The sequence below is a fragment of the Sus scrofa genome, chromosome 18 (assembly GCF_054392235.1).
Source record: "Sus scrofa isolate SSC_HxYL_T2T_F1_AM1 chromosome 18, Sscrofa_HxYL_maternal_Yorkshire_Landrace_v2.0, whole genome shotgun sequence".
Lineage (NCBI taxonomy): Eukaryota > Metazoa > Chordata > Mammalia > Artiodactyla > Suidae > Sus > Sus scrofa.
Genome location: NC_139400.1, coordinates 12,348,943 through 12,364,560, shown reverse-complemented (window position 1 = coordinate 12,364,560; position 15,618 = coordinate 12,348,943). Strand labels below are relative to the sequence as shown.

Sequence of the window (15,618 nt, the reverse complement as noted above, 5' to 3'; positions counted from 1 at the left end):
CCTAATTAGGACATGGAAAAAAAAATGTTGAACATTTGATAAAATATCTTAATTGAGAACAAACACTAGAATGTAACCACAGAAAGTTTAAAAATATATAGTAACACGTACTCCTTTAGCTGATAGTAAAATACATAATAAAGACATTGTACTAACTCATTAATAGTAATAACTAACACTAATAACTGATAATAGCTAATGGCACAAGGCGTTGTAATTACTTCATTGAATTTTCACATCAACCACGACGTTATCTCCATCTTGCAGAGGCACAGAGAAATTAAGAAAGTCTCTAAATTCCGCATAGAAAATGGTTTAAGCAGAGTATACGTCACAGTCTCTCTGAATCCAAAGGACAAGTTTAAAACCATCAGATTTTACGTAGGAATAACATAGCAGTGAAAGACTAAAGAATTCAGAAGTGGGATTCACTATAAAGAGAACTCGATGAGTAAAAACACTGGGAGGGATGATGATATACTTAGAAAACAATACCAGCATAACTAACTCTTTATACTACCAGGAAGTAATCCCTCCTTCCACAAATATACGGAGTTAAATTCTAGTTGTGTTAAAGGTTTAAATGTCGAAAAGCCTCTATCATTTGGTTTAGTACAAAAGAGAATTTTTTTTTAAAAAATAAGAAATCTAGAAGCTATTTCAAAAGATAGCCATATTTAACTTGCTATAGAAGAGTTTTAAGTTTTAATATTAAGAAAGACAAAATTGATAAACAAATAATGGACAATATTTGCAATCCATGTAACAAATAAAAGGCTGATACCTACAGTCTACAAGGAGCTCTCCCAAATTGATCAGGAAAAGGCAAGTAATCTCATAGAGAATGGACAGAGTACTGCAGGAACATCCTTCTGAGACCAAAGCCTACTTTGCTTGGGAAATCGATCTTGGGTTCATAGTCTTGGTACAAATGTTTAGGAAATGTGCCCTGTAGTTTTTGCATCCATTATTTGCACCTGGCGATAAGGTAAACAGCCTATAATTTTCAGAGCCACTGGGTGGTGTGGAGAGAAGAAAGAAAAGACAAAATTCACTTTTGAAGATATAGTGACTGATTTTTTACCACATTTGGTACAAATGTTCCATAAACCCTGACCATAATAAAGATAAATAAAACCACACCAATGCAAATTACACTGTAACTATCAAGTGTTGGAAACCACTGAAAATAGAACACCTAGGAGTTCCCATCATGGCTCAGCAGAATCGAATCTGCCTAGTATTAGTGAAGACACAGATTCAATCCCTGGCCTTGAATGCTGGGTTAAGTATCCAGCAGTGCTGTGAGCTGTGGTGTCAGTTGCAGATGGGCTTAGATACTATATTGCTGTGAGCTGTGGTGTAGGCTAGTGGCTACAGCTCCAATTCGACCCCTAGCCTGGGAACCTCCGTATGCTGCACATGTGGCTCTAAAAAGACAAAAAAGAAAAAGAAAAATAGAACACCTTAATGGCAGTCAAAGCAAAGAGACCTTTGTATAGAAGAATAAACATTAGTGTGATAACAGAGTCTTCACCAGACACTATGCAAACCAGAAGAAAGTGGAGTGACACCTTTAAGGTGCTGGGAGAAAAAGAAACTGTCAATGTAGAATTCTATATGCAGTCAAAGTATCTTTCAGAAATAACGATAAATAAAGAATTTGGAGATTAAACTCTAATTGAATTCATTGGCAGGGTACCTGCATGTTGAGAAATGTAAAGGACATTCTTTAGAATAAAAAAGCTCATAGCAGATGAAAAGGTGGATCTACATAATAGGGTGACAAGAGCTAGGAAGGATAAATATGGTCAGTGCATGGCTGGGCTTTGGATGGAAACAGGTAGAATGAATTAACTAGTACTGAAAAAATGCATCCATCTTTTCATAAAAGGGTTCTCCAAATGTGAACTATGTCCACCTCCTTTTAACCTTATGTAAAATTTCGGAACTTTCTCTCCTACTCTAAAAATTGACATTAAAAATACCATCATGTATACAGAAGATCTTGGGACATGTTATAACCTTCTCGAGTATGACACCTGGGGCAGAAAACTGATACAATATGACGGCAGTATAAAGACCAATTTCTTATGTCCCCAGTTCATTATGTCCACAAATTCTCTTTATTACTCCCAGAAGATTTCAGGATTCATTTTAAAAAGTAAGACCACATTATAAACTATGGCATATATTTTAAATATAAAGATAAGCATTCCCATCGTGGTGCAGCAGAAATGAATCCGACTAGGAACCATGAGGTTGTGGGTTCCATCCCTGGCCTCGCTCAGTGGGTTAAGGATCCGCATTGCCATGAGATAAGGTGTAGGTTACAGATGCCTCTTGGATCCCACGTTGCTGTGGCTATGGTATAAGCTGGCAGTTATAGCTCCGAATCAACCCCTAGCCTGGGAACCTCCATATGCTGTGGGCGCAGCCCTAAAAAGACAATAAATAAATAAATACATACATACATACATAAATACATAAATAAATAGAAAGACATTGGTTAAAATTAAGTAAAAGTGGAGTTCATGTCCTGACACAGCAGAAACGAAGCTGACTAGGAACTGTGAGGTTGCTGGTTCCATCCCTGGCCTCGGTGGGTTAAGGATCCAACGTTGCCATGATCTGTGGTGTAGGTCACAGACTCGGCTCAGATCATGAGTGGCTGTGGCTGTGGCATAGGCCGGTAGCAACACTTCCAATTCGACCCCTAGCCTGGGAACCTCCATATGCCACGGGTGCGGCCCTAGAGAAGACAAAAGATTAAAAAAAAATTAAGTAAAAGTGGAAAGATATGTCATGCAAACAGTAACCAATATGAAGCTTGAATGGCTACTTTAATAATCAGACAAAGGAGACTACAGAACAAGGAATACTACTAGAAACAAAAAGAAATATTTTGTAGTGATAGAGGAGTTCGTTTGTTAAGAAGGCATGAGAATCCCAAAGGTGTATTCAACTAGCAATAGAGCCACAGTCTTTGAAGCAACAATTGGTTGAGCAGAAAGCAGAAATGGACCACTCCACAATTATAGTTGGCAATTTCAGTGGTCCTCTCTGAGTAATGGATAGAATATGTAGGAGAGAAGCTTGGTAAGGAGACCCAAGTCCTGAAAACACTGTTGCGAGTTCCCGTCCTGGCTCAGGGGAAAGGAATCCGACTAGGATCCATGAGGATGCGGGTTTGATCCCTGTCCTTGCTCAGTGGGTTAAGGATCCAGTGTTGCCGTGAGCTGTGGTATAGGTCACAGATGCGGCTCGGATCCCACGTTGCTATGGCTGTGGCTAGGCCAGTGGCTACAGCTCCAGTTGGACCCCTTGCCTGGGAACTTCCATATGCCGTGAGTGCAGCCCTTAAAAAAATACAAAAAAAAAAAAAAAAAGAAGGAAAAGAGAAGACTATTAACCAATTGGCCTAATTGACATTTGTAGATCACGCGACGCAAGGGCACAACACACATGCTTTCTGAGTGCACGTGGAATGTTTATCAAGGTAGATGGTAGTCTGGGCCTTTAAAATAGTCTCAATATATTTCAAAGGTTGGAACTTATACAAAGTATCTTTTCTAACAAATACAAAATTAAACTAGAATTCAGAAGCAGAAATATATCTAGAAAATACCCTGCTGATTGTAAATTAAACAGCATACTTCTAAATAAAAAATTGGCCAAAGGAGAAATCAAGTGGAAATAAGACACTAGTTTGAAATGAATGAAAATAAAAATATGTGATATCGAAATTTATGGTACACAGCTAGGCAGTACTTACAGCTCTAAATGTTCATAGTATATCTAAGCTTTCACTAGAAAAAAAGGAAAAAGTAAACCTAAGTACACAAAAGAGAGATAATGGAAGAAATCAGCCCAGAAAATGAGAAAAAAATAAAGACTTTCCAAAGCTAGTTTTTGGAAGAGATTAATAAAATCAATCAAGAACAAAGATAAAGGATGGAACAACCAATATCAGGAACAGAAGAGAGGCCTACAGACATTAAAAAGATAGTTGAAAATATTTTGAGCAGCCTTAGGTCAATAAATTTGACAACACAAATGAGGCATATAAATCTTTGAAAGACAAATTATCACAGCTCACTGAAAATGCAGCTAGGAAGCTGAATAGTCGTATGTTGACATGAGAAAATCTAATCCATGGTTTAAAAACTCCATATATAGAAAATTCAAAGCCCAAATATTTTCTCTGCTGAATTCTACCAAACATTCAAGGAAAGCACAATACCGATTCTGCCCAAACTCATAGAACAAATAGAAGAAGAGGAGGAATAAATTCCCAAATCATGTATTAAACCAGCACTACTCTGAAATAAGAAAACAAAGATACTGCCAGAAAGAAAACCACAATTTCCCTAAGGAACACACGTTCAGAAGTCCTTAGTAAATTCATAGCAAATCCCATCTAGCGATATATAAAAATGGGTGATAGAATTTAGAATAGAATTTATCCAAATAGAATTTATCCCAGGAGTGCAAGTTTGGTTTAACACTGAAAAATCAAACAATGTATTTTACCACATTGGCAGACTTTGCAAATGCTAAACAACCTAATCATCTCTCAGTCGACACAGAAAAAGCAGTTGAGAAGGGTCAACAGTCCTTATAACATTCGACATTTATTGTAAAAACTCTGAGCAAACTGGAACTAGGTAAGAACATCCTCAGCCCGATTAAAGGCATCTATCAAAAGAAAAAATGGGAGTTCCCACTGTGGCTCATCGGAAATGAATCTGACTAGTATCCATGAGGATGCAGGTTTGATCCCCAGCCTTGCTCAGTGGGTTAAGGATCCGGCGTGGCCGTGAGCTGTGGTGTCGGTCGCAGATGTGGCTCGGATCTGGTGTGGCTGTGGCTGTGGTGTAGGCCGGCAGCTGTAGCTCCGATTCGACACCTAGCCTGGGACTCCTACATTCCTTATGCCAGGAATGTAGCCCTAAAAAAAAAAAAGATTAAAAGACCATGAATATGGCATTAAATAGTGAAGAGTGAATGCTTGTCTGAAAGATCAGGAAAAGGCGAGGCGTCCACTTTCATGCCTTCTCTGTGGCTTCATACTGACAGTTCTCTAGAGCATAATTAACAAATATAAAAAGAAGTGAAAAGCATCCAGTTAGGAAAGGAAGGAAAAAACCGTCTTTATCCACGGGGTTGGGGGGGTAGATTATGTAGAAAATTCTAAGGAAATTTACCTGCCCCCCCCAAATTCCCAGTAGCACAATTAATTAAATTTAACAAGGTTACAGAGCATAGGCTTAAAGTACTAAAATCAATTACATTTCTATTTGTTTTTTTTGTTTTTTTTTTTTTTTTTGTCTTTTTGCTATTTCTTGGGCCGCCCCTGCGGCATATGGAGGTTCCCAGGCTAGGGGTCGAATCGGAGCCATAGCCACCAGCCTACACCAGAGCCACAGCAACGCGGGATCCGAGCCGCGTCTGCAATCTACACCACAGCTCACGGCAACGCCGGATCGTTAACCCACTGAGCAAGGGCAGGGACCAAATCCGCAACCTCATGGTTCCTAGTCAGATTCGTTAACCACTGCACCACAACGGGAACTCCTAAAATCAATTACATTTCTATATGTTAGCCATAAGCAACTGGATATTGAAATGAAGATACCCATGTATATTTCACATATACAAAACATCAATAATACTAAATACTTGGGGATACATTTAACAAAATCTGGGCAAGACTTATATGCTAGAAACTACAAAACATGGTTGAGAGAAATTAAAGTTGTTTTTTTTTTTTTTTTAAAGGACTCCTTTCAAGGAGCTTACATGCTGATGAAGGAAACGGGAAATAACTACATAAGTACATAAAAAACTACATAGAAGTTTACCCTATAAAATAAATAACCATAGACACACCAGTATATGGGTATATGGGTGAGGATCCTTCTTACAGCATTGTGCGTTACGACAGCAGACTAGAAACACATCACAGGTGTCACTCACAGCCTCCGCATGTGCAAATTCGCCTTGTGCTAAAATGGATGTGTGAGCCCAAGTGAACGCTCAAGGTACTTTGCAGTCATGCTTGGACACATGCAAAGTGGCAGAAGGGTGTCAGCTCTTATCCTGCAAAGAAGCATCCTTCTCGTGGTCTGTGTAAGTGCCACATTCTTCACACACCTGTGCTCTTTGTTGGCAATTATGCTGTTTGAAATGGCCCCAAAGAATCACCCCGAAGTGCTGCCTTGTGTCCCAGAGCAGAAAAAGGCTGTGAGATACCTCCCGGAGCAAACACGGTGTGTAAAGTGAGCCTTGTTCGGGCCCAGGCTGTGGGGCTGTCAGCCATGCAGTCGGTGTTAATGAATCCGTAATATATATTCAGTAAAATGCCTCCAAACAAAAACACACTTAAGACGAGGTTCTGTGTTGATTGGTTGATAAAAATACTGTGACCAGAGGCTCACAGGAATGGAATTCTGCATTTCCCCTGGGAACAGTGTTGGTGGAGACTTTCTAGAACGTAACGACCAGGAGCAACAAGAATCTTAGGCAGCAACCCTCCGGTCAGGACTGAGTAGATGAAGATATATCCACATCATACAATTGTATATAAGCTCGAAAGAGCACTAATTCAGGCTACCCGAACTGTGAGTTATTGGTGCATGAGAAAACTAAGGTGAGAGTTGAGTAAGGTGACGTCACTTTTAGCTGTGGTTGTCCATCTGTAGGTTTGCATGTGGTTGTGTGGTCCTTTGAGTGGTACACCCCAAGCTGACAAGAGAGGGCTCTCTCCAGTGGGTGTGTGGGTCTGTACAGCAGTGTGAGTACATCAGAGAAGAGGAGTAAGTTGGAGCGAAACACAGCATTTTTGATGCTTTCACCTAAGTAAAATTACCTGCGTACTAGAAAGAAATTTGAAAGAAAAAATGTTAGCCCCCTATACACTGACTTGTGGGCCAGCATCCATGATGGTGAAAAAGCAAGTTGCAGAGCCGTGTATGGGATGTGCTTCTCTTTTCGGAACAAATCTATCAAATACAAGCTTCTGCATATAAGAATGAGCAAAGGAAAAGATATAACGATACAGGGAGGTTGGGAGTCTCGTGGGAGACGGGTATTTGTTTTTGTATTTATTTCTGTTGATGTGTTCAGGTAGATACAAAATGTTATATTGACATTTGAAAAAAAAACCTACAAATAAAATGTAAAATACTGTTAATTAACTGAACATTGTCCAGTGAACAAAAAAGGATGTAGCCATTTTTAATAGGCTTTTAGCAAGTTTGGAAAATGATACCAGCAGACACCATTAAACTACAAGATTTTGAGTTACCTGTAATACTTTAAAATTTGTTCTTTTTTTTCTTTTTTTGATTCTTTTAGGAATCGCTAAGAGCCATCAGATATGAAATATCTCCGGATAGAGAATATGCTCTTTTTTCCTACAACGTGGAACCAGTGAGTACTACTCTTTTCTATCTATATATTTTTTTAAAGGCTTCTTTATTCCGGTACCTCATTAAGTATTTTTCCCCTGAATCTTCATTCCTGGTCATCTTTGACTCCTACAAGAAATAGTTGGTGGGTCCTGGGAGGGTCTCTTTATGTGCCACACTGCCACCTAGGGGAGAGGAAAGGTATGAACATCTTTTTGGCAGGGGGAAAAAAAAAATCACTGCTTTTTAGAGCCTGTTTAGTAGGATTTTCTTAGTGAGGTGGTGAGAAGTTGTCTTTTTAATAGAGATTTTACTTCACCCTTTTGTGCAGTTACTTTTCTTGCCATTTTCTCACTTACGCCATAAATTTTATCCTGGGAACAAAAAGTGACTGCCAGGCTCCCCCTAAATTAAAATCAGGTGTTAATCATCTCTCAGCCGTCCTATATTCTAGAGAAGAGTTGAACTCTCACTTTCATTTTGTAGACATGTTTTTAGCACTTCAAAGATGAGTTTCCCATCAAATTTTACCAGAATTGTCTATAAAATCTCACCCTAGGCTTTAGGTAGCAGGAAAGTGGGTCTTGTCTTTTTTTTCTTTTAACATACTAATATTTTATAATTCCTTTTGGTTCTTTATATGAGCAAGAAGGTGAAATGTCTGTGTATAAGTGAAATGGGTGTTCAGCTTATGATATGAGCCTCTTAGAACTGTGCCTCTGTGCAAAAGCGCATCATTTATTCTCTGGCAAATAAACTCTAGAATTCCACCACCTTTCCAGTTCTTTTGAGACCATTCTCATTAGGGTTTTGTGAAGCATCATAATTCAGGTCTGAGTAGCTCTTTGGTGAGTTTGAGAGGCTTCCTGGGGCCCGAAACGGGCAGGCTTGTGGCTTTACATCCCAAGAGGAAAGCTGGGGTTGGCGTGGAGGTGCAACTCCAATTCTAGCAGTTTTAGAATATCTTTTAAAAGTTACCTGACAACTGGATTATTTGTTGGAGACAGCCGATTTGATTCAGATTTCAGGTGGAGATTTATTCTTCCAAACTTGGATCATTTAAAATTCTCTATCTTCGATTTTCCATTTGCTCGTTTTTTAATGTCCGTTATGGAAAAGCTTTCATTTTCTTCCTCCCAATCCTTTAGAACAACTGGTCGCCTCTGTCTAGTCGATCAGGGAGGTCCGTGAACTTGACGTATGGAATGGCAGGTTTCAACCTTGGGATTCTGCACATCCTGCACCCAGCCCACGTGCCTCTAAGCATGATGTCCAATTTCAACTCCTTTCACCATCCTGGGAAGCTACCAAAAAATGTCATCTCCACACCTAAGGAAGAGAAAAATGCCAGTAGATATTTGAAGGACTTTCCCAGGGATGAGGGTAATGGGTTTGTTCTGGATTCTTCGAGGAAACACAACAGCTGAGTGAGAAAAGCATAAGACAGACAGATTTCAGGTCATCTTACTAGAGAATCTTTTAATAATGGGAGGATCCCAGCAGTGGGATGAGTCCCCTTGTTTGGGAACGAGCTTCCTGCTCCTAGAGCCTTCCAAGCAAAGTTTTATATTTGTTCTCAGACTCTTTTAGAAAAGATTCTCTTATCTGGAATATGGCAGTCTAAAGTGGACCCCTAGAGTTCTGTCCAGGATAGCATTCGCCAATATTCTTTTTCTCTCTCCCGAAGCTCCTCTTGAAGTGGTGCACTGGAATCCCATTGCACCTGATAACCTTTTTGGTAAAGACTCTTTTGCTAAATCTGAGTCTTCACCACATAGAACATTGGCTGTAAACGTGAATCTTGAACTAACCGTATCTGCCTATGTGGCACCTGCTGGCCTCTGGCGTAGACCTGTGTTCAGTTTGTTTTCTCCACTGCAGGAAATGTAAAAACTTGGCGTGGATCTGGCTAGACTTTAAACTGTAAAAAATGGTTTAAGTATATTAAGTTTAAATATGTGCTTTGTAAAAAAAAAAAAAATATCTGTACCGATGGATACTTTTAACTCGAATCAAAGAAATAACCGTTTATAATTTTGAAGTACTGAGAAGTTACTTTATATAGACTATCCAAGCAAGTAGTCTGTGCTTTTGGAGGAAAAAGTAAGAGGAAAGAGCTTGGAATTCTGCAGCAGAACTCGGAGTTTACTCTTTGGAAAAGTTTCCTAATTGGATAAACTACAATGTCGATATTTTTAGAGTATCCCTTTTCAACGGAAGAACCTAGATCCATAATTCTCAGCAACGTGGAAATAGAGCACCAACCGAGGCAGCAATTTGTGCCAAAGAGATCTATTATCTTACCTAGTGGGGCTTGCAATATTATCAACTAGGTGCTACTGTGAGTAGAACAGCCAAGTGCTTAAACCAAAGGGATTTGGCCTCGTTGGTGGATTGGGGGATATAGGTTCTGTGACGTGGAACTTCAGCTGGGATCTGACAGCCCTTGGGCAGCAGCGTGCACGAGGAGGAGGAAGTAGGGAGAAGTCGAGCCTTCCAGAGAAGGGAGAGGGCGGAGGGGTCTTGCGTTGTTTATGGGTTTGGTTTGGGGATTATTGACTTTCCGGCGACGCTGGGACATTGAACAGGAGATTCCAAGTGACTAACTGGAAAGATGGGTGTGATGCTTGTAAACAAAGTCTGGGATGGAGAGCAATCTTAGGGTCCTCGTCTCAAAGGTGGAAAATAAAGCCTTGGGGTAGATAAAGTCATCTGCAGGGAGAGTTATATGAAATACTTGAAAAGTGAAGAAGGCTTAAGACTGAGTCTTGAGGAGAGTCAATGTATTATGAAGGTTATAGAGCAGAAATCTTCTAGGGAGTAAGAAAAGGGGAAAATGCAATGAAGCATCTCACTCTGTATAGAAAGAAGAGAAAGTGGTCCTAAGAGAAGGAAGTAGTCCCCTAGGCGTTAGGGTACCTGGCCCTGACCTTGAACCTCTTCTCAACCCCACTCTTTCCAGGTGATCTTATTCTTTCTGCAGCTTGAAATCCCATCCCTAGGATTTGGAATTCCTGGTTGTATTCCTATCCCAGGCCTTTCCTCTGAGCTCCAGGGTGGATGCTGTTACAGGATGTGTTATTGGCTTGGTCGCTGTCCTAACCCACTGTCCCTAGAACCTTTGGGACTTGGTGTTGAGGTGTGTGCGTCTCAGAGCTCTCTGCTGGGGAAGTAAGAGAGGATGCATCGATGCTTCGGCTTCTGCTCTCTGTTGGTGACGGGGCCCAAGGAGCGTCCACACCCCTATACTTCTGGGTTTTGAACGTTTGAGCCCAAGTGGCTCCGTGGATCTTCCCCAGGCCGGATGTAAGGTCCTGTCCAGTTAGTTGCACCAGCGCGACACTGGCTGAAGCCTGCGTGTGGTCAACCACCTGGGCAGTGGGCTTGAGAAGAAGGGGTGTCTGAGGGCTGTCCGTGCAGGAGGGGTGGGGAGAGAATCAGTAAACAAGGACAGATCTTTTATGAGTCTGGATTCAAATAAGACGGAGGGAGAGACTTTTAATTTCTATAATAGATAATTGCATATTTCTTCTTCTCATTTATTCAGACTAGGTGCAATGTTGCACCATTTCCCAGTTATTTTACAAAAACTGGTTTTATTTGCCCACTTTTACATGGTCAGCTGCTCAAAGAGAAGGGAGGTCTTTTTATCTCTCGTGTACCCCCACCCCAGCCCAGGACTACCCGTGTATGTTTGGTGCTGAGCAAACATGCGTGGGGCCTTATCTTCTCTCTGAACTTCTGAGCTCTGGATCAAGAGCCACAGTGACTCGATGGACTTTCCGTCCTTGAAATGTTGTCAAATATATGAAAAGATAAAATTATGTCATGAAAGGAGGAGACCCTATTTGTGAAACATTGTAACCACCTTCCATGTTTGTTCTGGAAATGTAAGATCAGGCTAATTAACATACCTTTGTTTCCTCCTAAACTCTCCTCATTTTACTAAATCTGTAACCTAGCTAACATTTCTGAACATCCACAGATTAACTAATTTTATCTGTGTGTTTTATTAATGGCCTCAATAGTACCCTCTTTTTTTTTTTTAGTCTTTTAGGGCCATCCCCATGGCATATGGAGGTTCCCAGGCTAGGGGTTGAATCAGAGCTACAGCCGCCAGCCTGTGCCAGAGCCACAGCCACACAAGATCCAAGCCATGTCTGCAGCCTACACCACAGCTCATGGCAACACCAGATCCTTAACCCACTGATCGAGGCCAGGGATCGAACCCATGTCCTCATGGATGCTAGTTGGGTTTGTTACCACTGAGCCACGATGGGAAGTCCATTAGTAGCCTTTTAAAAAATTTAAAAAGCTCTCCATTAGATTTGAGAAAGAGTAAACCCAAGCACACTTCTCCATTTTCCAGGTCCTATAGGTCCATCAATGGTCTGGAATTGGAAAATAATAAACAATATCATGCTTTTATTTATGGGGTCTCAGGCTGTTGTTCACAAAACGTTTCTTTATACCATCTCATTTCTTCTCAAAAGACCATTCCTGCCTCGAAGAGCCAGATTTCCTGTTATTTTGTTTGTGTTATGAACAGCTTCATAACATTTTTCAGTGGGTAGCTTCTGAAGGGTTCTAACTAGGGTAGACATTGGAGGGGGGAGAGTAATTTCTTACTTTTAATTTGAGAATTACCTTAACTAAATTATACAAACGGGGTAAACTTCCTTAAAACAAGAATAATCTAACTAGAGCAGCCAGCCATGTGCCTTCATATTGCGGTAAATTTGGCAAAAGTGAAGATTCCAAAACTCTTTGGGAAGAGGAAAGAAATTAAACTGTCATATCGTAGATCCTTGAAGATACTAATATATTTTATGATTTTCAAAGAAGAAAGAGGAGTTCCTGTCGTGGCTCAGCAGAAAGAAATCTGAGCAGCATCCATGAGGACGCAGGTTCAGTCCCTGGCCTCACTCAGTGGGTTAAGGATCCGGCATTGCCAGGAGCTGTGGCGTCCGTGGCAGATGTAGCTCAGATCCCGCGTTGCTGTGGCTGTGACGTAGGCCGGCAGCTATAGCTCCAATTAGACTCCTAGCCTGGGAACCTCCATATGCCGCGGGTGCAGCCCTAAGAAAACAAAAACAGAAAGGAAAAAGAAATTATATCTGAAATATATTCTTCCTTAGAGATTATTTTCTGAAAGAGCCAGTGAATATTTGTGAAGAATTTCATTGTAATGTTTAAAGTTCATTGGAGTGGTTGTTCTTAAAGCCAAAAGAACATTGTTCTGATCCAGATAAAATCTTGTCCAAAATTTGATCTAAATATAACACCCGGAAATCACCAGCGTGGTTGTGGATGGGCTTCTGTCCCTTGTGGCCACTGGGTTTCTCATGAGCTGTTGGCCAGAGACTGTCCCCAGGTCCTTGCACCAGGGGGCTCACTTTGGGTCAGTCAGCTCCACGGGGAGACGTTTGATCCATCAGAGCATCAGGGAAGAAGAGCCCAGACGGGGCAAAGGATGGAGGCCACAGTGAACGCCGGGCGGGGGGTGGTCGGGAGCCATTCCAGAAGCTTCCGATGACACCGTCAGTAAGGAAGTCCTGTTCCTTATCAATGTGGCCCTGAATGAGCCCACGATCTGCTGCAAGGACTCGAGAGACCTCCTACGGATGACACATTCCTCCCTTCCTTACCCGGCCCCCAAAGTTCCAGGAAGTTAGAGAAGCCCCCAGGTGTGATTCTAGCGTCTCTTGGGGGCATTTCTCATCCGTCCTCTGAAAGTGACATGCTGGTGACCTGGGGTGGCCCGAACCTCTGCAGTTCTTCCGTCAGAGAAATGGAGATGCCATCCTGTTCATTAGTGACCGAGGGGGATTATGAAACCAATAGCAATCATCACTTAGCCGTCTGGGTTACTGTGTGAATTAAATTCATGACAGGAGGAGAGCCCTGATCCAGATCTCAAATATAGTGGGTTCTAGCTGTGTAATTTCTTGTTTTTATTATTATTATTATTGTTATTAATTATTATTATTACTGTATTGTCAAGCTTGGTGGAATAAAGATGCTCCATAAATCCAGGGCAGCGCAGTGTTGCTATGATTCTCTTAGGAACCCCAGTTAAAACTGACTCATTTTTTTTTCCTTTATACTATTTCTAGAGTCTCAAATTTAGCAATAAAATTAGAATACGGGGGGAAATCACGAAGCTGTTTAATGTGGATATGTTGCTCTTGCTTCACTGTACCCATCTTCTTTTTTTTTTTTGGTCTTTTTGCCTTTTCTAGGGCTACTTCCCGCGGCATATGGAGGTTCCCAGGCTAGGGGTCTAATCGGAGCTGTAGCCACTGGCCTATGGCACAGCTACAGCAACGCGGGATCTGAGCTGTGTCTTCGACCTACACCACAGCTCACCGCAACTCCAGATCCTTAACCCACTGAGCAGGGGCAGGGATTGAACCCACAACCTCATGGTTCCTAGTCGGATTCGTTAACCACTGCGCCATGATGGGACCCATCTTAAAGAACCTGGTGACGTTTGTGCTGGAAAAAGGACAGTGTACCAGGAAGTGTTACTGTGTCCATTCTGTCTTCCAGGGACTGTCTATGAGCCATCAGCGATGAGGTCCCTCGCTGGCTGGGGACATTAACTGCGCTGTTTGTGGCTCCTGGGGTGGCCTTTGCATCCACACCGCATGTCATTATTGTCATGTTTTTTTAAACATTTATTTGATTGAAGCACAGTTGATATATGACATGGTGTTAGCGTCAGATGTACAGCCGAGGGATTCCGTTATACGTATTCTTATCATATTCTTTTCCGTTATGGTTTATTACAGGAGATGGACTATATTTCCCTGTGCCACACAGGGGGGCCTTGTTGTCTGTCCATCCCGTGTAGAGTCGTTTGCATCTGCGAACCCCAGGCTCCTGGTCCGTCCCTCCCCAGCCCGACCCTCTTGGTCCGGCGTTGTCTCTCAACCACCCCCAGTAGGCCTGCCTGTGCTGCACGGCACAGAGGCTCTGGAATCCGTTGGTGGAGCTTGATCAACCTTGGGTGTTCTTCCTTCCTGCAGAGGCAGGGAGTGGCGTTTTCCTTGGGTCTCAGCACTTAAAACTTTGCACCATGTCACAGACCTGCTCTCTCTGTTTGTGCTAGATGCTGGTGACCCTTGGGAGTTTGTGTCCCTGGGGTCCAGTAGCTTTCCCCCACCGTGGACAGGGGGGTGCCCAGCCCCTAAGGGCTCGATTCCTCCCCCTCCCCTGCACCCCTCCCCCAATCTTCCTGCTCAGACCTGAGAGAAGGTGTTTTGATGCTGCACTGCTTGTTGCAGGAATTTGAAGCTGCTTTCACATCTGAGAAATGGCCACCCTTTTCCGGCCCTTGTACGTTGATGTAGCCATTTTGCCGTCTAAGGGAATGTGAACTTGATCATTCACGTAAAGCTTCAAAAATAGCCAACCATGGAGAGGCCTGATCCTGCCTGTTTGGTTTAAGGAGAACCTCAGCTGAATTCCAGAATCTCCAGTGTAGCGTCAGGGGGAGTTACCCAGGCACCTCTATCTAGGAGAGTTAATCTTTTAAAGTGGCTTGAGACTTTATAATCACAAGGGATTGGCTATAAAGCATTGAGCCTCTACGTATGGACCGACGTACGCAAATCAATTCCCATAATTCTGAGTGCGCGCATCCCTCTATGGCAGCTGGTACCATTCTGGTTGTGTGTTTCTGATGTTTGCTACCGTCCAGCAAACATGAAATCTTTGCCCCGTGGTGACCCGTCGGCTGCTAGACCAGGTCTTTCTGCCTGGTCTGCGGAGCTGTCTCTGGCCTGCCTCTGGGAACCAGCTGATCCCGTGGCTCCTGCTGGATGAACCGTGGCACCTTTCCAGGTGTCGGGCTGAGGTCAGCGTGGCAGGGAGGTCCCTGTGTCCATCTGCGGCTGCCTCCGGCTCGGCTGTGGAAGGGCAGGGCCATGGTCACTGGCAGCTCTGCAGCCACTGCGATGGCAGCAGGCGGACCCGTTGCCTTCCGTGTGGAAGCTGTCCCAGAACCGCCTGGAAGGGTACCTCGGCCCCTACCTACATTTCTCAGAAGCCCCTTGGTTCTGTGACTAAATCCAGACACCTTCCCTTCCGAGCAGGATTTATAAAAAAATTGCTGACATCGATTCATGGGCGCTTTCCCTAGGGGGCCTGGTTGTCCGTGAGTCTCGCTCTATTAGATTATGGAAGGTTGTCACTTGACTTT

General features: G+C 42.6%; 1 protein-coding gene across 8 annotated transcripts in view; it reads left to right on the top strand.

The window, feature by feature from the left end:
• Nucleotides 1-15,618, top strand: part of DPP6 (dipeptidyl peptidase like 6) — a 1,001,611-nt gene that overhangs the window by 725,123 nt on the left and 260,870 nt on the right. For all 8 annotated transcript variants that reach the window (XM_085005071.1, XM_085005073.1, XM_021079151.2 and 5 more), the window contains one exon: nucleotides 7,360-7,434. In XM_085005071.1, the coding sequence (XP_084861197.1) occupies nucleotides 7,360-7,434 (75 nt within the window). The remainder of the gene's footprint in view (nucleotides 1-7,359; nucleotides 7,435-15,618) is intronic.